At 40.3% G+C, this 24,813-nt stretch overlaps 1 protein-coding gene across 12 annotated transcripts in view; it reads left to right on the top strand.

Moving 5' to 3' along the window:
* TEAD1 (TEA domain transcription factor 1) overlaps positions 1 to 24,403 on the top strand; it is a 260,643-nt gene extending 236,240 nt beyond the window's left edge. For all 12 annotated transcript variants that reach the window (XM_067749861.1, XM_067749859.1, XM_067749857.1 and 9 more), the window contains 3 exons: positions 5,795 to 5,935; positions 10,915 to 11,067; positions 16,315 to 24,403. In XM_067749861.1, the coding sequence (XP_067605962.1) occupies positions 5,795 to 5,935; positions 10,915 to 11,067; positions 16,315 to 16,428 (408 nt within the window). In that variant the 3' untranslated portion in view covers positions 16,429 to 24,403. The remainder of the gene's footprint in view (positions 1 to 5,794; positions 5,936 to 10,914; positions 11,068 to 16,314) is intronic.
* Positions 24,404 to 24,813: the final 410 nt, after the last annotated feature.

Genomic DNA, 24,813 nt, shown 5'->3' with positions numbered 1-24,813 from the left:
GTCTGATACCAGCATTTTTTTCCCTCATTTTCTTGCCTTCAGAACTATATGAAATAGGTTTGCCCTGAGTTTTCAGTTGGGAAAAATGAGTCGAGAGGGTGGATAATGAACTCGGCACGAATCGTAGACTCATTACAGAGTTTGCCTCCTCTGTTGCTGATTTAATGTTAGCATTCTTTCTTCGATATTACCTTTGCTCCACGGGGGTTCAGTGACCATATTTCTTTCTGGGATAATCATAATATCATCAGCTGACAGATAATTATCTTTCACATCAATACCTCCTCCTAGAAAATTCCCAAAGAACAACTGTGATATGGTTGGATGGCTGTGTAATTATTTTCCATGTTCAAAAGTAACTGCAAAGCAGTTGTAATAGCAAATTGCTTATTTACTGTTAGTTGAGAAGTCTTTTAAAATCTAACCTATTAAATATACACTAATACTTAAATACAAAGTTGTCTCAAACTTTTTTAAGAAAAGCAAGATAATTCAAAAACCATCTGTTCCTCTTATCTAAATGAAAGCTGAAAGTGCACATAGATCTCATGACCAGCAATTCCACTCCTAGGAACACCTAACAGGAGTACACACATGAGTCATCAAATGCTTATCCCTGAATGTTCAGAGTAGCGCTCTTCATGAAAGGTTCAATTTGGAAACATTGTAAATGTCCATCCCTAGAAGAGATAGGTGGTGGTATAGTCCATTCAGTGGAGTACTCTACAGTGACAAGGATAGATGAACACCACAGCATGGATGGCTCTCACACTGTGATGCTGCACAAATAGAACTAAACACAGAGGAATCAGCACTATGTGATTCCACTTGTGAAACGTTCACAAAACCAGACAAGATTAACGTACAGTATTTTAGGATGAAGATTACTCTTGTGACATGGGGCGCTTGATTGTACTAGAAGGGAGCATGGATGAGGGGGCTTCTGTTCTATTTACTCATCTGGGTGCTGGTTACATGGGTGTGTTCACTTTATAAAAATTAATCAGTCTGTAAACTTGTGATTTGTACACTTCTCTGAATGTATGTTCTACTTTAATTTTATGTAAAAAAGTTAATCCTAACAACTTTAAAACTCATACTTTGTTGAGATTGTTTCAGATGGTGGAGTTTCATAATGTGAATTCTTGAATACCTTCATTTTTGATACTTCCTGACATTGTACCTATGGGTCATCCATTCCGAATTAAAACTAATTAAATTATTTAGGGAATTCTAAGGGACAGTGGTGAACCAAAGATGAGAGGGTGGGAATGGTCTGCCCCAGGGGCAGGCATTAAGGAGGTTCATTGCAGAGAAGTTTATATGGCAAAACCATCTAAAAATGGTTGTCATTTTTATTATCACACTGTGCCCACAGTTCTAAACAATGCTATCAATAAAATATTCCTCAAAAAGAAAAAATCCTTTGTTGGCCTAAACCTTAAACAACTGGTAAAATTAGTGTTGGGCTTTTATTTCGTATATATATTTCATATATATTTTATTTCGTATATATGTATAGACACACACATATATATATGCTTCAAACCAGCACACTTATATTGCTTATCCATTATGTTACTTATTCTTTAATAACACATGTGATTAAAGACTCAGTCTTATATTCTAGAGTAAATTCTAACAGTTTGGAATCGTTGGAGCTGCAGTCCACACAGTGCTGCTGCTTCTGTGATTTGGAAATGGCCACAGTAGTTATGAAGACGAAAAAGTAGAACTAGAGTTACGTCATTCTCTGTTACCACTTTCAGAGTTTTTGTGTTTAAAGTTTAAAACGGTGAAACAGTGCTGATGATTACTGAAGATAATTTTGTCAAAGGAAGGGGGTCTTAAAAATGATCCACTCTAACTGTCAAATCTACTAGGTGTGCCGCTGCTATAGCACCAGTATTACTTAAGCGTGGAAACTCATAGAGGTGGAAACATAAAAGCTGTGAAAATTTTCTGCAATTTTGCTAACATCAAATTATGGTGAATGCCATTATAAACTTGGGTAACATTTTGAATTTGTATGTTTGTATGGATTATTTTGTATATTTCTATGCTTGCTTTAGATTTTAAGACTCGTAGTTTGTTTACATTGTAAATCTTTTGCTTGTCAAAAATACTGCCACTGCATTATGCTAAGTGAAATAAGTCAGACAAAAAGATAAATACTGTATCATATCGCTTATATGTGGAATCTAAAAAATACAACAAACTAGTGAATATAACAAAATACGTTATAGAGGTATAGAGAACAAACTAGTGGTTACTAGTACGGGGGTGGGGGGGGCAATATAGGGGTGGCAGAGTGGGAGGTACAAACTATTGGGTATAAGTAAGATAGGCTCGAGGATGTACTGTACAACACAGGAGTGTAGCCAATATTTTGTAATAACTGTAAATGGAATGTAACCCTTAAAAATTGTATATGAAAAAATACTGCCACTGAAGTAAATAAAGTGAAAAATGGAGCATTGAAAGAAAAGAAAACATTGTGCCTAGGGAGTTGAGGTGCAATTCTTAAGAAACCTCCCTCCTGGTTAAGTTGATGTAATTGGAAGTTGATAGTTTTTAAAAAGTAACCCAATCCCATGTGCTCGCTCTCCTGTTGACTCCCCTGCACATTGCTAATTTCCCCATGCTCCTTCCCACACTCCACCCCTTACACCACAAACACCAGACTGTTTTTGATTGTTCACCAGTCCTTCTCAACAACTTGATTACATCAAAATGAGTTTGTTTAAATTGCAGTATTAGTTAACAGTGTATTTATGGCCCATTAATTCCCATTTTCAAAGCAGGGAATTTTTAAAAATTGAATGTAAACAAAGTAAAAGTAATTTCTAATAGACCTTTCCTGTTCCACTTAACTTATTATTGCACTGTTGTTGGGAAGCATTCTAAATATTCATCAGTAGAGCACATGTTAAATTATGGTGCATCTGTATAATGGAATGATATGCAGCCACCAAAAAGTGTGGCTGTTCAGTTTTTTAAAGGGCTGTTCTTTTAAAAACTGGTATTCTATATCAGTACTATGTGAATTCTAAGAAGTATTTATTTATTTATAGCCAGGTTTAGAAGAATGCTACAATTTGTGCAGAAAAGAGGGAATGTGTATGTTTGAATATCTAAATGCTAAATATCTCTAAAAGGACACTTGAGAAATAGATAACACTGGTCATCTAGGGAGGTTGGCAAGTTCAGGGTAGAAATACAACGTACATCCTTTTTACAGTTTGATTTCTTTTTTTTCCTTACCACATGCATATTTTTACTTTTTTTTTTTTTTTTTTTTTTTTTAAGTTAAACCTTGTTGGCACAAACTACATCATAATAGTAAGAGCATCAATCCCACAAAGAACATCACTGGTCATTCCACCCCCGCAAAACACCTGAGCCACTTCTCGGAGCTCTGTGTTCTCAGCGGGCGGCAGGACCCGCTCAAAGTTCTGAAAGGCCCTCTCTTAGTTCACAGCAGGTGATACCCGCCCTGGAAGGCTGGATGACAACCCAGTGTCAGAGCTCCTGTGTGCCTAGGATACACTGGTATCTTTCTGTACTGGAGGTTGGAGCCCACATAGACTCACGGGCCTCTCTTCAGCCTTAAGGAGCTGAGATACAGATCTCAGGGTAAGACCTCCATCATTCCCCGTTAAACTGCTCTCTCATGGAGGTAAATGTCAAACCTTTGAATGTGAGCAAAAGGCACACCTGGGCATTTTTAATTATTTGCAATTTATGCCCCATAAAATTCCAAAAAACAAAATGTGAGGGAGCAATACTAAATTTATGGATAATGTAAAACTGGACAAGTACAAGTAGATTGGAATCCCATAACAGGAGCTGGACACTGGTTGTTAGTAGTTATTAGAAGTACCTAGAATAAGTTAATGACTATAGTTGAACACTTAATTTAACTTTGAATTTCTTGGCATATAAGAAAAGGGAATATAAAGTATATTGTCCTTTTACTTGAAGCCAGCATATCCGAAGTTTTGCCTAAGAAAATGGAGATTTTCCTGATACCCAATTCAAGAGGGAAATTGAAATGCAGATCCTTATTAAAAATATATAGGCTGACTCAGGTCTTCATGGCGGTTAGTACCTGTCAAGGTATTAAAATTAGCTAGCCAAAACGTGCCACACCTCGCAAGAGATAGTCTCGTTGTATGTCAGATCCCCCTCTCTTTCTCTGCAGTCATCCTAGTAGCCCAAGTACCATGCCTCATCTGGAACTTCTTCCAGGCCTCCTGACACACCTCACTCATCCATTCTCACTCTCTTCTCAAGTCTCCAAGCTGTGGTCAGGGGTGCCTTTCTGGATTGCAGATCTGATCCTAGACTGTCACTGGCCCTATCCTATGTACTTAAAACTCGTATGTCCCTTGGTTTTAGGATGTAAGACCCTCCCCCGCACCCCTCCACACACCCCCACCTCCCCAGCTACCCTCTCTCCTTGCTCTCTTTGTTCCAGCCTTGTTTCTGGCCGAGCGCCCTTTTTACACTCTCTCTTACAGCATGATCCACCGACCCATGCCAGCACTTCTCTCTTTGGATCTGAGCTGCGTCATCATCAGAAGTTTCCCTGACCCCAAGGGCTCCCTCCCCACTGTTTGTTCTCATGTCTCTGTGCCCATCTCAGGAGTGCTTATTTCTGTTGCGATGTCCCCACTCCTAAATCTTAAGCTATGTGGACTCGTTGATCCCCAGCTCCACACCCAGTGCCTAGTGTGCAGGAAAGGGTCAGTAGATATTTGAGGGAATGGGACCGTCCGTCAGTGATCTAGCCGCTGAAGCAGCCTCCCAGCCTCCCTCTGCAGTGAACATTATACCACGCTGAGACACTTCTCCTTGAAGCTCAGCTCTGATCACCTCACTGCCTTGTGTCAACACTTTCAATAGGTCCCTGTTTCCTACAGGATACAACCCATACCCCTACTTAGTCCTCCTCTACCTGGGCCCTTGTGGCATTTCCAAACTCATTCCTCCCTGTCTCCTTAGTCCTCACGGTGTAGCTAGAATGAAGCACTCCAGGCTGCTTCTGTGCAAGCGTTCTCTCAGCCCTTCTCCGCATGTTCAAATCTTAACCATCCTGAAAGTAAATACCCTTAATTGAAAATAATGCTTCCATTGTCCAAACTGAGTACCTTTGACATGGTACTTATTTTCTATCTAAATTAAAGCTATTTTCTGTACATTCCATATTGGCTTGTAGTCCTGTATTGTTTCTAGCATGAGCCTCACTAAGTAATCATAAATACGTTAAATGAGTGGGAACTTGTATTAATTATTTTGCATCTTTGTAAGCCAGTCTTTAGTAGGAACCATCTCCCCTCTGGGTGCTGTAATTTGTTAATGAGGTATCTGTTTTTACTTATATAACAAATGGCCAGTCAGCTACAGAATCTCCTGTTCTTTTAACTATATCTACAGATTAGTGAATATGAATACAATTCATATACTGCTTTCTGCACATATTTCAGAGACCTCATGAATGTCTTATTACAAGGATATATAGTATTCTATACTGAATACAAGAAAGTAAAATGAAACATACATATAGCATGTCATTATTTCAAGGGAAGACTGCCCAAACTAGCATTCTCTTCAAACAATAACCGATGAGCCATAGAACTTGTTTCTAGCGGGGCGTCACCTCACCACCTCTCTGAGCCACGCCGGCCTGCTACTGCCCTCCAGCCAGCATGGCGGAGGTCTTACCCGCATGGTTACTGCTTTGACTCCTGCGATGAGAGAGTAATCCCCACCTCCATCTCATTTCCAACAGGCGGATTTAAACTGCAGTATTCAAGATGATGCCGGGGCTTTTTACGGCGTGACCAGTCAGTATGAGAGTTCTGAGAATATGACAGTCACCTGTTCCACCAAAGTTTGCTCCTTTGGGAAGCAAGTAGTAGAAAAAGTAGAGGTAAGTTGGCCTCTGTATGCTGGAACCTTCATTCAGGGCGGCCTGTCGCCTTCCTTTAAAACTAAACTGGGGCAGGGGGTTTTATTTTTCTGGTGTCTTCTCCTTCCCCTCCCACTCCTACCCCCCCCACACACACACCATTACTTCTAAGAAGGCAAAATGATTTGAAAGCAACTGAAAGAAAGAAGACCAGGAGTAATCCCATGCCAGCCCTCTGACTGTCTGAAGTCAGCCCTGTGCTTGCCAGTGTGTCAGTCCTGCAGGTGGCCTTGGGATGGGGGGATGGAGGGGGGGCTGATATGGAATCTGTTAGAGATAGACCCTGCTGCCCAGTAGATGGTACCCCTCCCACCCCAGGTTCCAGGTTCAAGGGCACTTCCAGGCATCTTGATAACAACCAGGGTGGTCCTCAGCTGATTGGCACCTGCCTTCTAAAACCCTGATGCCTTGAGTTTGGTTTTTGCTTTTGCCATTTCCACTCCCTTCATCTTAATTGTTTTAAACATATTTCAGTACATACTGGGACCAAAAACCTATTTATGGCCTTTATAGTTCATGCCTCCCTCCCCTTCAAAAAATGGATGTTCATTTTACTGGGGTGGGTTGCTTTTTGTGAATAATGTTTGCAGGTGATTTCATTTAGAGTTGTGCTTTCCATTGTCTTCATCCATGCTCAGTGAGTGGTGTTTATTCACAGATGTCCAGGACCTCGCAGGTCCAGGAGCCCAACCTGACTTTGTGTTGAGGCGTGAGAGAGAGGATGCATTGGGTGGAGAGAGGGAGCAGGAGATGTTTTTCAAGACTTTGGGCTGAACAAGGCGGATTTGGGATGCTGCAGGCCCTCATAGCTTCCCGAGCACAGGATGGGCATCCTGAGAATGGTGTTAAGGAGGGTTATGCTGGTAGAGGAGGATGTAAGTGAGTTGACTAGATGGTAGCTGTAAACTTAGGTGTCATGAGCTTTACTAAAAGGGTGGTAGTGGAATTCAGGAAGACATTTTGAATGGTACTTAGAAACTGACTGGGTATTAAATATTAAAGAGGAGGAAGAGTCAAAGATCACATGTTTTATGCTTAGGAGGACAGTGTAGCCACCAGCAGAGATAAGTAAATAAGATGTTCAACTGGAAATAGTCAGGGACGAATATAGCTGCAACACTAGGATTTGGGAGACAGGTAAAGACTGAAAATATCAATTGAGAATCCTGAGCATTAAGTTTAATCAAAGCTGTGGGAATGGAGAGCTAGCTGCAGAGAGGGAATAGCAAGGAAAATAGGAATCAAGATTAAGTTTGGAGAGTGGCAGCCAGACCTAGGGTAGGTGGAAAGGGAGACATGAACAGAGAAGCCGAGGACAAAGAAGGGTGAGGGAGGGGGGAAACCAGCTCAAGGCAGTGTCTGGGAAGTCCAAGGAGAGGGTGGGTGAGAATGTGGCTGTGTAATGAGACACAGCTGGGAGACCTGGAGCCACATGACCTCCATCTCCCCTGAGAAGGAGGAAGCAAAGGTACCTGCTGGTGGTTGGGAGCACGGAAGGTTAGTGTTACTGTTGCTACCAAATGGCCAAGTTGTCAGGGCTTACCTGTAGATGGACTTCTTGCCTGGACAGGTACCTGTGAGAAACAATGAACCAGATAAGTAACTCAGTTTCCCAGATGTCAAACTATTCTTCAGTTCATCCTCAGCTAACATACCCAAATCTCTTTATAAGTTCAGGGAACAGGGAAAGGTTGTCTTCGACTGATGAAATCCCAGGCATTTTCATGGAGAACGTGCTGTGGTGTGGCAGGTGGAGTTTTGTAATTAAGCCTTTAATCTACTTGAAATATGTTTCTGCATTTGGTGTGAAATGGGAGTCTGCTTATATTTTCTTCCAAGTAGATAGGCATTTGTGTCAAAGTCATTTATTAAATCATTTATTTTCCAACTGAGTGGATCTGTTCCCTTTAAGTTACTGCATATACTGGGTGCTGTTCCTGGAGTCTGTTCTATTCCACCCTCTATTTATCTCTACATGTCCCAGTATTGTATTGATTTGATTACAGTGGCTTTATAGCATGTTCTGATATCTGCTGGGGCAAGTCAATCTCACTGCTCTTCTTTTTCATATATTTTCTAGGCAGGTAGCCAGCATTTATTCTTCCAAACTATGAGAGCATTTTAAAAATGTAAAAAATGGGCTTCCCTGGTGGCGCAGTGGTTGAGAGTCTGCCTGCCGATGCAGGGGACGCGGGATCATGCCCCGGTCCGGGAGGATCCCACATGCCGCGGAGCGGCTGGGCCCGTGAGCCATGGCCGGTGAGCCTGCGCGTCCGGAGCCTGTGCTCCGCAGCGGGAGAGGCCACAACAGTGAGACGCCCGCGTACCTCAAAAAATAATAATAAAAATAAATAAATAAAAATAAAAATGTAAAGAAAAACAAAAATCTTGTTTGAGCAACCTAATCGTTTTTTGGGGTTTTGTTTTTTGGCCGCGGCATATAGGATCTTCCCGCGCCCCCTGCAGTAGAAGTGTGGAGTCTTAACCACTGGACTGCCAGGGAAGTCCTGAGCAACCTAATTGTAATTGCATTAGATTTAGATATTATTTGGGGACAGATTGATATGTTATTGATATTAAATCTTTCCAATCAAGAACCTATTTGCATTTCTATCTCATTTTATCTATTTTAATAAGATTTTAGTTTTCATATATAGGTTTATCCCTTTCTTGTTAAATATATCTCTAAATATTATATAATTTGTTAATACAATTTTTCCAGTTTCCAGATTTTAATTACTAGAATAGAAGAAAGGTCCTAGTTTTTGCATATCTATATTCTATTTGGCCATCTTACCATATTCTCTTATTTATCTCCAGCGGGTTTTGCCCCCTAGATTCATGGGTTTTCTCTGTTGTATTATCTTAGCAGCAGCAAAAAGAGAAGACTTTATTTTATCTCCTCGTTTCCAATGTTCATGCCACTTTTATTATTATTACTATTATTTTCTCACCTTCTCTTCATTTGCTAAAACTTCCAACACAGTTGTAAAAAGAAATAAAAGAAATAGTGATGGTGAGTATCCTTGTATGGTTACTGATGTCAGTAGAAATAGTTTTGATGTTTTGACGTTTGGGATTAAACTTATTATTGGTTTTTATAAATAGTCTTTATTTTATATTGAAATTCTTTCTATTCCTATTTTACTTACATTTTTTTATTAGTAATAGCTGCAATATTTTATCAGATGCCTTTTCAGCAACTCTTACTATGTGATTTTTCTCCAATTTGTTGACATCATGAGTGAACACATGTCCTGTGTATGAACCACCACAGCATTCCTGAAGAAAGTTCTACTTTGGATACTTTGATGCATTGTTTGCTATTTTACGTAAAATGTTTGCACCTCATAAGTGATATTAATCTATACTTTTCTTTTTTATAAACCATCAACTTTTGGTATTGAATATACATCAATTTCATAAAAATAATTGGAATACCTATCTTTTTCTATGGTATAGCGTTGTTTGAATAACATTGAAAATAACTGTTCTTTAAAGATTATATAAAACTTAGCTGTGAAACCATTTGGTCTTTGGACCTTTTTCAGTGGTAGATTTCTAAATAGTTTTTAGTCATTTCCACAGTAATTGACCTATTGGAGTTTTCTACTTCTTTTTGGTTCAGTATTAGCAATTTGTATTTTGCTGGGAAATCATCCTGTCCTCTAGGTTTTCCTTTGCTTTTATTGATTGATTGGTTGGTTGATTGGTTGTTTGCCAAAGAGTTACATAAAGTAACCTCCTCTAAATCTTCTGAACAATAATGTAATTGTGGTTTTGTCTCTTTTCTTTCTTCTCCTTCTTAAGATTGTGAAGGGTTTATTTATTTTATTTTGTCTTTTTAAAGAACTAGTTCTTATATCCTGTCAACATTTTAAATTTCCTTTGCGGGACTTCCCTGGCAGTCCAGTGGTTACGACTTCGCCTTCCAATGCAGGGGGTGCAGGTTCGATCCCTGGTCAGGGAACTGGAATCCCACATGCTTCGTGTCCAAAAAACCAAAAACCATAAAACAGAAGGAATATTGTAACAGATTCAATAAAGACTTAAAAAAAAAAAAGGTCCACATCGAAACAAACAAAAAAAATCTTAAAAGAAATTTCCTTTGTATTGATTTGAGCTTTTATCTTTATTAATTTCCTATTCCTGGTTTTCACTGGTTTTGGTTTATTTTGTAGGGTTTATTAATTTTTTAAGATGTGTACTAAGTTCTATAACTTTTCATCTTTAATGATGAAGACATGAAGCTGCTTTCCTGCAAGTATAGCTTCATCGAGTCCCAAAAGTTTGATGTAAATATTTTCTTTTTCATTACGCTTTAGATAGCTTGTAATTTCTTTTTAAATTCCTCTTTGATCCAGAGTATCTACGAGTGTCTCTCTTATTTCTAAGTGCTTCAGTGGGATCTTCAAGCTGCATGTATATATTTTTTAAAAACCCCTTTTTTGAAAAAATTAAAGACATAACACAGTCAGGGGCTCATGATCAGTGTGAAGTAGTTTTTCCTAAAGAAGAGAAATTAGCTGCATTGGTTGTTGGCCTGTGAGGCCTTGTCACAGTAAAGAAGGATGTTCTATGGGCCCTTTGAAGAATTGTGACTGGCTGGGCTTGCTCTCACAGATCTCGAGGTAGAGAATCACTAAGCAGGCAGTTATATTTTTTTCTAACCTTTGCTGAAAAGCATCTATACACCTTTTCTTTAAAGCTGTCATCTTCCCAAGTTTAAAAGAAAAAAATTCCAGAAAAATAATGGATTCTGAGTATGGTGTTAAGTTTGGAGATAGGATTTTTTTTAATGAAGTAAACTACATAAGTAGTGCAGCATATAGCAGGTGATTCATGTTGAAAACGTAAAATGCTTTTACAGGCGATAATATCTTTTTTATGTATTTTGAAGTCAAAGGTGTAAAAATGCTCAAATCCTTTTTCCCTCACAGACGGAATATGCAAGGTTTGAGAATGGCCGATTTGTATACCGAATAAACCGCTCCCCGATGTGTGAATATATGATCAATTTCATCCACAAGCTCAAACACTTACCAGAGAAATATATGATGAACAGCGTTTTGGAAAACTTCACAATTTTATTGGTAACTGTTTGTCTCTTTCAAGTTTTGTCAGACTCAGCCATGAGGCTGGTGGGGAAGATGGGCCTGGGAGGTGCTGGGGCTTGGGCCAAGGGGAACTGACTAGACTGTGGGGCTGGGCCCCAGGTGGTCCATCAGTAGTTGAATTCACACATGCATAGGGCAAACTTGGTTTGGCTCAAGTTTGTGGAAGAGAAAGGGGTCTCACCTGGCTGGGCTTTCTAAGCTTAGCAGAACTGGAATTTGGGAAGGGAGGGTGAGGGTGATACAACTGGATTCTTAATGCTGGCTGCACATTAGCAAGACCTGGAGAATATCTAAAAATCCCGATAGCAGGGCTGCATCCTAGATCAATTAAATCAGGATCTCTGAGGATAGGGCCCGGGCATGTGTATTTTCTAAGGTTTTCTAAGGTTTCCTGGGTAATTCCAGTATTAGCTAAGTGTGAGTCTCAGCAGCACCATGGTATACAAATCATACATGAGGCAAAAGGCGAGTCAGCAGGTTTGTGCTTCAAACATACCTAGACTCATTTCATGAAGGATTTACAAGGCCTTATTATTATAAGTAACATACATTAATATAGCAAAGTATAAACCCTCAGTGCCAGGAGAAATGTAAACTAGAATACAGTCAGTGGCATAACCAGGAGCGGGGGGAGAATATTTATGGGCTGAAAAATATGGTCAAACTTAATGGGCAGCTAAAGGGCAAGGAAAAAGCAATGGTGCTCAAGGCCCATGATGGGAAAATTTTCTGGTTCCCCGGGCAATGCTTGGTGTGGTTTTTTTCCCCTAAATTTAACTTTAAAACAGTTTCTCACGGGGACTTCATTTGGTTACTTAGGAAGGTTAATGAGTACAGTGCTCCTCTCAAAATATACCTATAAAATATGCAGTAATGGATTTCATAAAGCGAATTTTTTAAAAATAACATTCCTTGATTAAACCAAAGGCAAAATGCCAAAACAAAATTTGGTGGAAACAATTTTACAAACAGGGGCAGCAGGACAATATTGTGGTCAAATATTCAGCCCTCTGAAGGCCTACTTTGTTATTCTTTGTTACCAGGTTTAAGAACTAGAATACTTAGAGCAAGAATTCTTTACCTGGACTTTTTGGATTCAGTGGAACAGTGATTCTCAATCAGTGATGTGCTGGTTTTAAAAAAAAAAAAAAAAAGGCTCTCCCCTAGTTCCTTCCAAAGCCCTGATCCGTAGCTTTTGCCCATTTCCATTGTTGCAGATACAGCTTCCATGGGCAATTTCAAGCTACCAATGTTTGTCCAGCCCACGAAATTCCTTCATATTTAACAATAACTTTCAGAGCTAGTAGGAGCCAGCTCTTGTATGCCACTGTAAAAAAAAAAAAAAAAAAAAAGATAAATAAAAATCAAGAAATTAAAAACCTTCTGCATATCAAGATATTCATCCAGGAAGCTTTTAAAAATTCTGAAAGATGGGACCCAGAATCATGGTTTTTGTTTATTTTTACTGCTCCCCGGGTAGTTCTGGTGTGTAGCCAGGTTGAGACCCACTGCTATAGGGGATTGGTTAAGTGAGCCACAGGGAGCCTCAGAGTTCACAGACACGTGATTATGGGTATACAATTGGCAGACAGATAATTTTACATCTAATTTTCATTTATTCCAAGGAGAGAATCTCTGGATTCTCATATGTGTCCATGTCCCTCTGAAACTTGGAAACTAGCAGTCCAGGAGAAAGTTTGGAAAACATATTATAACTATTCATTAGTATCCTTTTTCTAACGGTCTTCGGTGAAAATTGAGCAGTTCAAGGTTTGGGGTGCTGGCAGGTACTTGTCATATAGGTGTTCTTTGTTGCTATTTAAGAACAGATGGATCACCTTAGTGCTCAGATGACCGGAAGGTGTGTGTGGCATCCTGGTGTGGACGTTCAGTTGCCTCAGAAATTAACCAAAACTCTCTGAGTGGATGGCCACCCCCCTCTTCTGGAGGGAGTCTTAGATGTTTCTTACAAACCAGTGAGACTGTTTCAGCACGTTAAGGAATATGTCCTCAGTCCCTAAAACCCGACTTCACGGCACAGCCAAGATAAATATGATCAGGGAAAGTTGTAAGTATCTATTACCCACAAAACCCGTGTAACTATATCAGTAATGCTCCCTTGGAACACATGACTGCCATCCATTTAACTTACCAGGTTAAATTAATTTTAAAACGTATCATTAAGCAACTATATACATCCCTTTGATATGAAGAATCAGAAGCAAATAAATATAGAATTAGTAGCAAATAAATATTTGCTAGAAATAATAGTTTTCTTTAGAAAAACTGAAACTAAGCCAGCACTCCTGGGCAATGAAAATGAGGTCATCTCACTGATAAACAGGAGAGATCATACTTTTCAGCACTTCCTCAGGTGAAGGGACATGGCCAGAATGACAGTTGCTGGACACAGTTGCAGGTGTTTTACTAGGAACATTAGATACAAAACCTGTGTCACCACGCCCAGTTCCAGGCCTTACTGGCCGGTGGGCTAGACTCTGGTTTCGTCAGAATGATTCAGGAATTGAGGTGACCCTGTAGGTTTGGGGACTGAATGGTGGCAATCAGACTGAGGAAGACAGCGACTGAATTGTGGGCCAAGGATTTCGATCATCATTTGAGGTCACATTCAGACATACAGGTTGCTAGAAACATTTTTTTTCCTTCCTCCTTCATCTCAAGCATGAAGCCTAAATAGGATATAGTCTTTCATAGAAAGTCTGCAAGAAGGTAAAATAGATCATAGAGGCTCCAGGCACAGTGCTGAATCTTTTGTAGATATATTATGAAATTCTCACTGCAGAACTGTGAAGTCATTTTTATCCCTATTTTATGGACAAGGAATGTTAGTCCTTCCTGAGGTCACAGAGCCAGTGATAGACGTAAATTAAGATTTGAACTGATGGAAAAGACACTTTGCAGGATGTCATGGTCATGGAATGAGAAGACTTGGGTTTAGGACTCAGCTCTACTTTATGACCTTGGGTAAGACATTTAAAGTCTCCAGACCTCAGTTACCTCCGTTTACAAACAAAGTGCTCAAGTCTGCCCCCTCCACCTCAAAGCTTATTGAGAATGTTTGCATTGATTCGGCTAAGTTATGGAAAGGTTGTACTAGCTGCTGAAATACAGTGCAAATAAAGCACAGGAAATCTGGGCCTTGTAGGGAGAACGAGGCGGGTAAATAGATGATGACGATGCAAGGCCATCATGGCTGCAGTAAACTTGTGAAACAGACATCATGGGAGCACAGAGTAGTTGAACTGCCTGAGCAGGCACCTGTACTTGGAATGAGGTGGGGAATTCTCAGGGATGTTAAAAGATGATATTTAAGTTGCCTGATGGACAAGCAGATATTTTTCAGATTTACCAAGAAAAGGCCCGTTCGGTGGGTGCATACTGACATGTCAGCTGCGGGGCTGCGGTGAACTAGACAGGCGGGACCAGGCATCCTGGTGTCTGGTGAGGGAGGCAGGCATTCATCAAGGACAGGGAGTCACAAGATGCGTGTAATTCACCTGTGGCTGCCGGCTGGTAGAGGTCGGTGCATGGTGACAAGAGAACGTGTAATAGGAGGTCAGGGAATGCTTCCCTGAGGAAGAAACAATTGAGAGGTGTCTCCAGATGGATAGAGAGGCAGAGAGGGTAGGGAAGAATACTGCACGTAGGTGGGAATGTGGTAGGAGGAGGACTGGAAACAGAGCAGTGCGGCTGGCCGGGTAGGACCGGCCAGAATGGGCCGCTCACTCTCATCCTTGTAGGATGAGAACAGGTTTTCTCTTCATCCTAAAGTTTAAAAGAGGCCATTCAGTTTTTAAGCAGGAGTGTGTTGTTGTCAGATTCATATTTCTTTCAAGGTTACTGTGACTACTGTGCACAGGTGAGACTGGTGCCCGGCAAGGGTGGCTGCTGGTGGAGGAGTCCAGGTCAGCTTTGCTGGTGCCTTGGGCTGTGGCAGGGGAAAAGGGAGATGGATTCAAGAACTCTTCAGGAGATAAAAGCAGCAGGACACAGCATTTGTTTGGATATAGTGATGAGGGAGGGAAAGTTTTCAGGGCTGGAAGACTTGCATACTTGGATTATTTGATCTGCAAGGGAAGTGGCAGGGAGTGAGACTAGAAAAGCAGGTGGGTACCAGTATTGAAAAAAAACTTTGTTACCCAGAAAAAAAAAAATTAGATGATTCATCACTGTATCAATGCATTTATCTAGAGCAGCATGGCATAACGGGTAAGAAAAAGGTCTTCAGATCCAGAAGATCTGGGTTTTTCGTTGACGTTAGTATAACCTTAAACAAATTAACCCCAAGCATCCTCCCTTGTCAAAGAGGGAGTGATATCGCACCCGCTCCTAGAGTTGTAATATTATATGAGATACTTTCTGTAAAGCGTTTAATACTGAGGAGGTGCATAGTAAGCACTGAACAGATGGTGGCTATTATTCTGTGAATTTCCATCCATTCAGCGAATACACTGGACCCTTGAACAACATGGGTTTGAACTGTGTGACTGTTCTTTTACTCCGCATGTATTTCACTGAGTCCAGGCACTGCATGTTAATACAGTGGTGAGCAAGGCACTCACAGAGTTTATGTCTCCCATTGGCTATCGTGAAACAAAATTTAGTAGAGGTTTAGGAATAAGATAGGAGACAGTCCCTAGGATAAATGACTGTCCCATGGAACTGAATTATAGAAAATTCTCTGTGTTGTAAAAAAAATTGCACCACCACCCCCCAAAAAAACAAAACAAAACAAAAACCCCACACTAATTCTTGTGGTGTCTTCTTAGGCTCTCTGAGTGAGACCCAATCTGTAAGGTCTTTCTTACATATGGTAACTAAGCTTAAATAGGATTTAAGTCAGACCTGTAATATCCTGAGTTTTTGCTGGAGGGGGCGGAGGGAGGCTGGGCAGATCTCTGAACAGTCCACTTTTTGAACATTGGACTCCATATTCCTTTCCAAGTAAATCGTAGTCATCATGGCACAGATGGAATATGTTTTCATTCATGTGGTGTTTGAGATATATATATATATATATATATATATATATATATATATATATATATATATATATATACTTTAAAAAATATTTTATTGACATATAGTTGATTTACAATGTGTTAATTTCTGCTGTACAGCAAAGTGATTCAGTTATACCTATATATATTGTACGTTCTGTTTCATATTCTTTTCCATTTATACTTTTTTTTTTTTAAACAGGTGGTAACAAACAGGGATACACAAGAAACTCTCCTGTGCATGGCCTGTGTATTTGAAGTTTCAAATAGTGAACATGGAGCACAGCATCATATTTACAGGCTTGTAAAGGACTAACCGTGGTTATTTATATATATAGATATCTGTATATACACACACACATATGTGCACACACACACACACTCTCTCCATGATCGAACGACTGACTGTAAACCTCACCACACAGGGGTGCTGCCCTGGCCCTGAGGTCACCCCAACTTTTCTAAATCCTGTTTGAGTGAAGTCATTTTTTCATGTGTTCATACTCATTATAGCTGTGAAGTTCTGGTACAGTTGTAAAAAGAGAAATCGAGTTGTTTCTGTGTGTTATTCAGATCCACAGCCCACAATTCCTCAGAAAGGTGAACCTTAAGAACCCAAGTCTCTGTCTGCAGAGACCTGTTTCTCGTTGTGGTAGAAAAAAAAATTAAGACAGAGCATTTACCATTGGACATTTACAGCCTTTATACAAATGTATTTAGTGTTTTTTTTTTTTCAACATAAAATTCTTGTTTTAAGATACAAGTAAAATTAATCTTTAAATATAAATGTAAATTAGTACACAAAACTAAGAATCTTTAGACTTATCTTTGTAACAAATTAGGGTGGAAGTTATGAAAGAATGTAATTCACTAAATTATTTTTTAAATGAAACTTTTCCTTCTTTTTGAAACCAAATGTTAAAATATAGCCTTAAGAAATGCTTGGTAGAAATATCCTAATGAGACAAATTTGTACTTTTTTCCTCGAGGTTAAAACTAATCTCCTAATCCATTAAACTCTTGAAACAGCTATTACAGAGGAAGAAAACTTCACCCCTTATCCTTAACATATATAGTATATTTAAAAAATATAAAATTGTATTGTACTAATGTGATGATTATTTAATGAAAAAGAAAAGATGGCTCTTTTTGCAATAAGTAGATAAATACGGAAAATCTAAACTTACAATGTTTATAGTCTTGTGTGTGCAGTTATATTTTATATGGACAACCAAATTTTTTATTAAGATGAGTAAATATTTGAACCACTGAAATTTAATAACAAAAATTTAAAATTGGCATGAATACTGCACTGTGAGCTGCAAATTATAGAAAACCCTGTGGCTGGGAGAAATTTCATCAACCAAACTCATAAAAGGCTCATCAGTTTTAGGATCTCTGCTCCCCAGAAAATCACAAGCGTGCTCACCAGCCTGTGGGTAAATTATTTCTGGTGATCCAATATGCATATTAACCTGCCGTAACTATATGTGTACGTGTGTGTTTGTGTGTACATATATACACATATACATATATAGTTATTCAACACATATTTATTGAACATCTCTTCAGTGTCACTCAGTTTTCTAGGTGCTGATATGTGTGTATTTCTCAGTCTGTGTCCGTAGATCTAGGTGTATTCGCTAAGGACACGCGTTTCCTTGACATCTCTCAATAAGTCACAATGCTTATTTGACTGAGGTTGAAGAGGCTCAGCTATCTATCTCTGCCCTTTCCAAACAGGCACATTTGGGAGGTTTTCTTCCTAGGAGGAATTCAACTTTCCAACCCAAATATTCCAAAGCATTGTCCAGGCAGTCTGTTTGATGTGGCCACATGTCTTGGGTTATTTCCATAAGTGCTTCATTGGGAAGGGGACAGGGCATACTCCCCAACTTCCTGGAGGAAAGTGACATTTTTTATAATTGTCAGGAATAGGTTAACACTATTAGAACATAAAATGTTTTGTAAGTTGTGAAACATGTCAAGACTTTTACGTCAAGCCAGAAAATGAAAACTTTGTTCTGTCACATTCAAATAACCTACACACCCACTTCCCTGTCCCACCACCTGCTCTGACCCTGCTTATATATTGATTAGTATCTGGTGGTCATGAGGGTGTGGCTGGCTCATGGCAAACAGAAGAACCAAGCCTGACCTCTCCCAAACCCATGACCCTGGTCACTGGGAAGACCAAAGGAGAGAGCGCAGAACTTTCCCCTTTTGGAACACACATCCCTTACGTAAGCCAGTAGCATGGTGTGTATCTTCCCTACATAAAGAGACTACAGTTTGTTCCCTGATTCCAGGTGGACCTTTGAAGAATTGCCCTAGTGGCCCACCCTTCTATCTGGTCTTTGGCCCAAGCATTAAGCTTCTTCCTTGGTCATATATTTATGACTTCTCTTGGTCACCCCTCTTAGGGATGCTTCTTTGGCTCCCATCTCCTGTGTCTTTACTCAAGGTGTTACCCCCAGTCTCTCAGGACCAAGGGGCGCAAATGATCTTATGTGGCTAAAAGCCACGCCATCCCAGAACTTCAGGGCAAGAGGTGTTTGGTTCACGCTTTCTCCCAGGAATGGGGCTCTTCGGTACTGCCAGGAGGGCTCTGAGGATTTACTTTTTTCAAAGCGCAAATAGATCGAGACCCAAGAACACCAGCTAGAGGGTAGTTCTTTTGGCTGCAGAGAAGGGCATACCCTGGTCTGCTGAACTCACAGAGTTAGGCTGGGCCCTCTGATGCTTGCCTCTTCCTCCGAATGCCTTTGTAGTTGAGTTTGGGGGTTTACATGGATGAACTTGAGGATTGCTCTTTGCTCTTAAAACAAGTTTACTTCTTGTCTTGTCCTTCTAAAGATTTCTCCAGGGCAGATATTCTCCCTGTCTTAACCACTGGTCCAACCTCTTAGCCCTTTCTCTGTCACTCCCAAATTAGACCCTGGGATTAGATTTGTGTTAGAACATCGAATCCAAGTCTGTTTTTGGTCCTTCACCCTTTATGGCAGAGTCTCCTCCCTTCGTAAAGCTTTCTGTACCATAAAGAAGCCTTTCCAGAGCTCTGTCCTCACTGCTCTTTTCTGGGTGCTCTATCTCCTGGTTGACCCTCCACTACCAGGATCGATTCAGGGACATCTTGTGCTTTCATTGGAGAGTTCAGAGGCCACTTTCCGCAGCCTAAATAGGGAGAAGCTTGAAGAACTGGGCTTTGGTCTCTTGGTATTCATTTTCATCTTAGCAAGAGACCTAAATAAAGTTGGGGCTTTTCCAAAACATGTCCTAGAATCCCAGAACGTCTAAGCTACCCTAGACCAGGGTTTCTCAACCCTTTCTCGACACTGTTGACATTTGGACCGGATAATTCTCTGTGGTGCAGGGCTGTCCTGTGCACTGTAGGAGGTTTAGCAGCATCCCTAGCCTCTGCCCACTAGATACACCTTTCCCCAGTTGTCACAACCCAAAACGTCTCCAGACATTGCCAAATGTGCCATGGGGCACAGAACTGCCCCTGGTTGAGAACCACTGCCCTGCATCTGACAGGTCACAAATGCCATATTTGAGGTTTTCTTGCTCCTTCCATTTTACCCTGAGAAAGCTTCTCTCCTGGGAGCCTTGTCTCAGGCCATCAAGAGACAGGTAGGAATATTACTCAAATGATATTGTGTCCATGTTTCTTCCTGTTTCAGAACTTCTGTTTCACAACAGAATCTCTCTGCTACAAGTATTCTTTCCTTCCTCCCTGGGAAAGTTGGGGACAGCTGCCCACCATCATCCCTATAATCAACTCACACCTATTTAAAGAGCATTTCTAATTTGCTCTTCGTTGCTTATTTTATCAGGTTAAAGAAAATCCCACCCATTTTTATGATTTCTCCTAAGGTTATAGTCTCATTATCAAACCTTTAATCATTTCAATACATTTCCTCTGATCTTCTACTTTTAGCCTTGCACTCATTGCCTTTTTGTAGAATTTACAGAGACCTCTGGGACATTTCATCTTTAAGGGTGGTGGAGAGAGGGATTCATTTCGGAAGAGGGCTGATCGAATTTTCCTTTATCGAGCTTTAGGAAAGCACAGTCTTCAGGCATACCTCAGAGCTAGCGCGGGCTCAGTTCCAGAGCACCACAAGAAAGCAAATATCACAGTAAAGCGAGTCACACAGTGCATATAAAAGTTATGTTTACCCTATATTGTCGTCTATTAAGTGTGCAATAGTATTATGTCTAAAAAAAAAAATCAGTGCACATACCTTAATGAAAAAATATTGCTAAAAAATGCCGGAACAATTACAATAGAAACTTGAAGGTCACCATAAAAAATATGAAAATAATAAAAAAGTTGAATTATTCTTCAATTATTAATTATTGCGAGAATTATCAAAATGTGACACAGAGACATGAAGTGAGCAAATGTTATTGGAAAGTGACGCTGGTAGACTCGTTTGCCTTAGGGTCGCCACAAACCTTCAATTTTTAAAAACTGTGATATCTGTGAAGCACAATAAAACGAGGTATGCCTGTGACCTCCGTTTTGTAGATGAGAAAGTTGAGGCCCAGAGGGGAGATGACTTGCCCAAAGTCACCCAGCTGGTCAGTGACAGATTAAGAGTAAGGCTCTGGGACTCCTGACACTTAATCCTTGGCCTCTTGGCGGGGGTCGTTCCTCTCTGGTGCTCAGGGCGGAAGAGAGAGGGAGGTTAAGACCCCCTTCCTCTGCCAGAGCAGCAGCATCTCCTGGTGGTAACGCTGCTTCTCTCCCTGGAGCATCATGTCTGGGAGGCATGCGCGAGCAGATAGGAAAGCTGATGAGCCTTTTCCTTACCCTGAGGACAGTTCACCTGCCACAGGCTCTGAGTCAAATTTCTCTTCACAAAGCATCCCAGCAGCAAAGTCCCACGCTCGGACCAGCCAAAAAACAGCCCCCGTGCCCAGAACTTGGTGTTACAAACCCAAGTCTTCTCTAGGTCTCAAGACTCTAGTGGCTTTTGCAGTTTGTTTTTGTACAAACGTAAGTTATTTAAATCACACAAGATGACAGTCAACTTTTCAAACCAGGTACCGATAACTTGTATGATTTTTGTCTATGCTCTGGTACACTACACCTGTTCTAACGAAGGGTAGAACCAATTTTGTGTGTTGGTGTTCACACCTGTGACATTAAGAGGATACGTCTGCATTGCTTCTTTCTTTCTGTTGATGTTTCTGTGGCAAAACCCTGCACATGTCATTTCTGAAAAGCCTTAAATCTTTGCGATGTTGCGTGTAGGGTTTGCAGTGCAGAAGGCTGCCTCGGAACTGTGAGCCCTTTTGTAAGCTGGAAGCATTTCTCTTACTACTGTTAACTTTTGTAGGAAGTTTTCAATTCAGAGCTGCCAAAGCGTTCAGTAAGCAGTGCCTTAGTGATACTTAGTCGTGCCGCCAGCCTTTTCTCACACCAGTTCTCGATGTCCCTTTACTGATCGGCATGGTATTTAAAATAGAGCAAGCAAGCATTGTTTTCATTTTTGTTTTGTAAGCCCATTTTTCTCCAGTTCTATTGGAAACTGACTTCTTGGTCTGAAATCTGAAATGAACAGAAGTCAGTTCATTGACCACACTGTCAAATATCTATACCAAAATGGAAGGTTTTGCAACTTCGTAGTTTACTATGAAAAGCAAATTGTATACTTTTAATGTTGCCTTTTAAATTCATGACCAAATACTTAGCTATTTGTGAATCTTCTGCACTCTAGCATGAAAGTGCCTTTGGTTTGAGATTCCAGCTTAGAAAAGTGCTGCCATAATCACGATAATTTGTAGAGAGACCAAAAATATTCTGAGATCACCGTAATGCCTTTGGTTTACTGGGATAGTAACCAACCACAGGCCTCCATTCACAAGAGCACGACGCGGACCCTGCCTGCTGCGCCGTCTGTCTGCCGTGGGGGAGCCCCTGCCACCCATGCCCCCGGGGCGCACAGCGGCAGGAGGGCCCCCAGGAACTGGTGTGTTTGTGCGCCGTGACCCCATGCGCCATCTCCGCCCGTCACCCAGCCCTGTGTCCGCCTGAGGGAACTTGCACACAAACCGCAGACTCTCGGCCGGTGGACAGATTGGTCCTTCTTATGCTCATGTTCAGTCTGTGGAGGTCTGCCTTTCCACTCAGACGACAGCGCGCACTTCCGGTTGACGCAGTGATACCGTTCTGAAAGTTGGAAGCCTCAAACTGAGATGACAGTGCAGAACAAAAAATGGGTTAGGGTCATTACAATTGAAGTGTTCTTCTTAGGGCGAAAATGTTGACTCTGAGTGTTGTCTGAATGCGCTATGAGAAACTTCCAAAGAGCACCACTCACGATTCGGAATTTTCGAAGAATGTTCCAGCCCTCCAAAGGGCAACTCTTTAGAGTCCGTGCTGGCTTTTATCAAAACCTTGTGTAAATTGGGAAAATTGATAGAGGGGAGGCAAAGGAGTGAAAAGGATGAGAAGGCAAAAACACGAGCCAAACAAAAGCCAGGACAAAAAAGACTTTCTTTACCAATATAGACTTTACAGTGACATTAGACATCTTTGAAAGTTAGCCTCTGAATGCGATGGTCCGTCTGTCTCTACCTGGTGTCTTTAAGAATACCCTCTTTGGGCTGTCTGAAATTTCAGGAGTGATTTCTATCCACACCAAGTTGTGAGTATTCGTAGAAATTTCTACAAGAAACAAAAAAAGTTAAATGAAAAGGAAAATTGCTCAGCACAAGTTATAGTTAGCTGCTTGAATTCAGCCCCTCCCTGTCGTGGCAGGACTACACCACAACTTGGAAGAAATTAATCAAATGTTTGTTTTCCTGTTTCCCTTTTCAACTGTTACTGTGCTTTCTTTGGCAATAGTTTTCTCTCATTAACTCATTACTTATATCGTTAAGAATGAAGGTTTTGTGTTTAAAATTGCGTTGCAAAGGATAGTTTCACTGAAGTCATGCACCATTAAATAAGATGAAATATTTGTCTTTATTGTTCTACTTCCTAAGCCGTAAACTTGTTTTATTCTCTGTGAATTTGCATTGAGTCTGTTATATGCCCCACTCCATCATTTTAGCATTTGAAATAGCATTTATGTTCCCTCTCGTTCATCATGAAATGGGGGCAGATTCCAGGAGATTCCACCTCTATCATGTTGGCTCTCTTTTGTCTGCCTTCCATTATGAAATTGTCTCCCCTTCCCCTTTTTCTGAAAGAGGCTGACAGAATCTAGGTGTAAATCAATTGGAAACCAGTCTCTGGTTTTCTCCCTCCCTCCTTCCCTCGGTCCCTCCCTCCTTCCTTCCTTCCTTCTCTTTTCTTTTTTGCATCAGTCATTTTCTGTGATTAGTTTCACTGTGTAAATTAGATATTAACTGCACTTCTTTAAAAAAAAAAACCATCTCCCTGTTACCTCCTTGAAAGAGTCACTTCTGTAGGCCTTTTTCAACAGGCTCATGACTGCAGATAAGGAAAAAAAAAAAAGTAAAAACAAAAACTATGTGCCTAAAAAAATGACAAAAAAAGTTTTGTAACATTTAAAAAAGAAACCTGAATAGCCTTTAATTCTTTAATATGCTTAAATTTTATGTAAATCGGTTTTTTGCCACGTGTGTTTGTTCACATTCTAAATGGCTTAATGGGATTTCTCACAGTCTGTCTTCGTGTCACGTGTATGAAATGGGCTTGTGACGTAAGCGTTTCATCTGGTCAGTGGTTCCTTTGATATTGTACTGCTGCTGTGAGTGGGCTGGGGAGCCTGCCTTTAGGCAGTAAGGTTCCTCTTGGGTAGATTGGAGAGATGGGGGGATGGGGGCAAATTCTCACATACGTTTTCATAACCTGTTTGCAGAAACTTTGAAAAGGCGTTTGGTTAAACCTCTTGGCAGTACAGTATTCTTGTATTTGTTAACGTCTGTGTTTAGGTACTGGTACCTTTTTGTTTAAAAATGTTCTAAGTGTTGGCTTTAAAGTGAATTTATCTTTAGTATGATAGTTATATGAAAATTATAGGGTTTGTGTGCAGAGAATTTTTTTATAAAGTGCTTTGTAAAAAAAAAATGTATTCTAGCTTTCGCGGTACATATGTGTGATAACTGTAATATCCATGACAGTTAAGTGCAATTATTTCATCACTCTAAAAATGCTATTTTTGTGTCAGTTCCTGCAGGTGTTTTCATGTCTTTGCAAAGTGACACATTTTGATGCCTTCTTGATAAAGTGGTAGACATTTTGTAGCTTTCTAGAAACTTTGTATTCATACGGTATCAATGAAAAATAAAGAAAATGAAAGTGTGGGTCACCTTTTTTATCTGCCAAAGTGTATGTTGTTGAAAATGAAAGGTGCTTTATGTGTTGTGGGTGAATGTATGAAGGACAGAGTAAAGGAGGTTGAAGCCATGATCCTTTTGATGGTGTCCACCAAGCTCAGTTATCCGAACATGACATGTTAATGTCTAGCAGGGTTTCTTTCTTCCTGTTTGTTTTTTTTTTAATAGAAGTATATTTGATTTACAATGTTGTGTTTCAGGTGTACAGCAAGGTGATTCAGTTATACATGCATATATATCTATTTTTTTCATATTCTTTTCCCTGATAGGTTATTACAACATATTGAGTATAGTTCCCTTTAGCAGGGTTTCTTAAAAACATCCACAGGTCAGTTGGTCTACCTGCCTGTCTGCCTGTCTCTCTTTAGTGTGTCATTAAAAT

The sequence above is a fragment of the Pseudorca crassidens genome, chromosome 9 (assembly GCF_039906515.1).
Source record: "Pseudorca crassidens isolate mPseCra1 chromosome 9, mPseCra1.hap1, whole genome shotgun sequence".
NCBI classification, from domain to species: domain Eukaryota; kingdom Metazoa; phylum Chordata; class Mammalia; order Artiodactyla; family Delphinidae; genus Pseudorca; species Pseudorca crassidens.
Note: the sequence above shows the minus strand (reverse complement) of the source record. Positions and strands in the feature narration are given on the sequence as shown.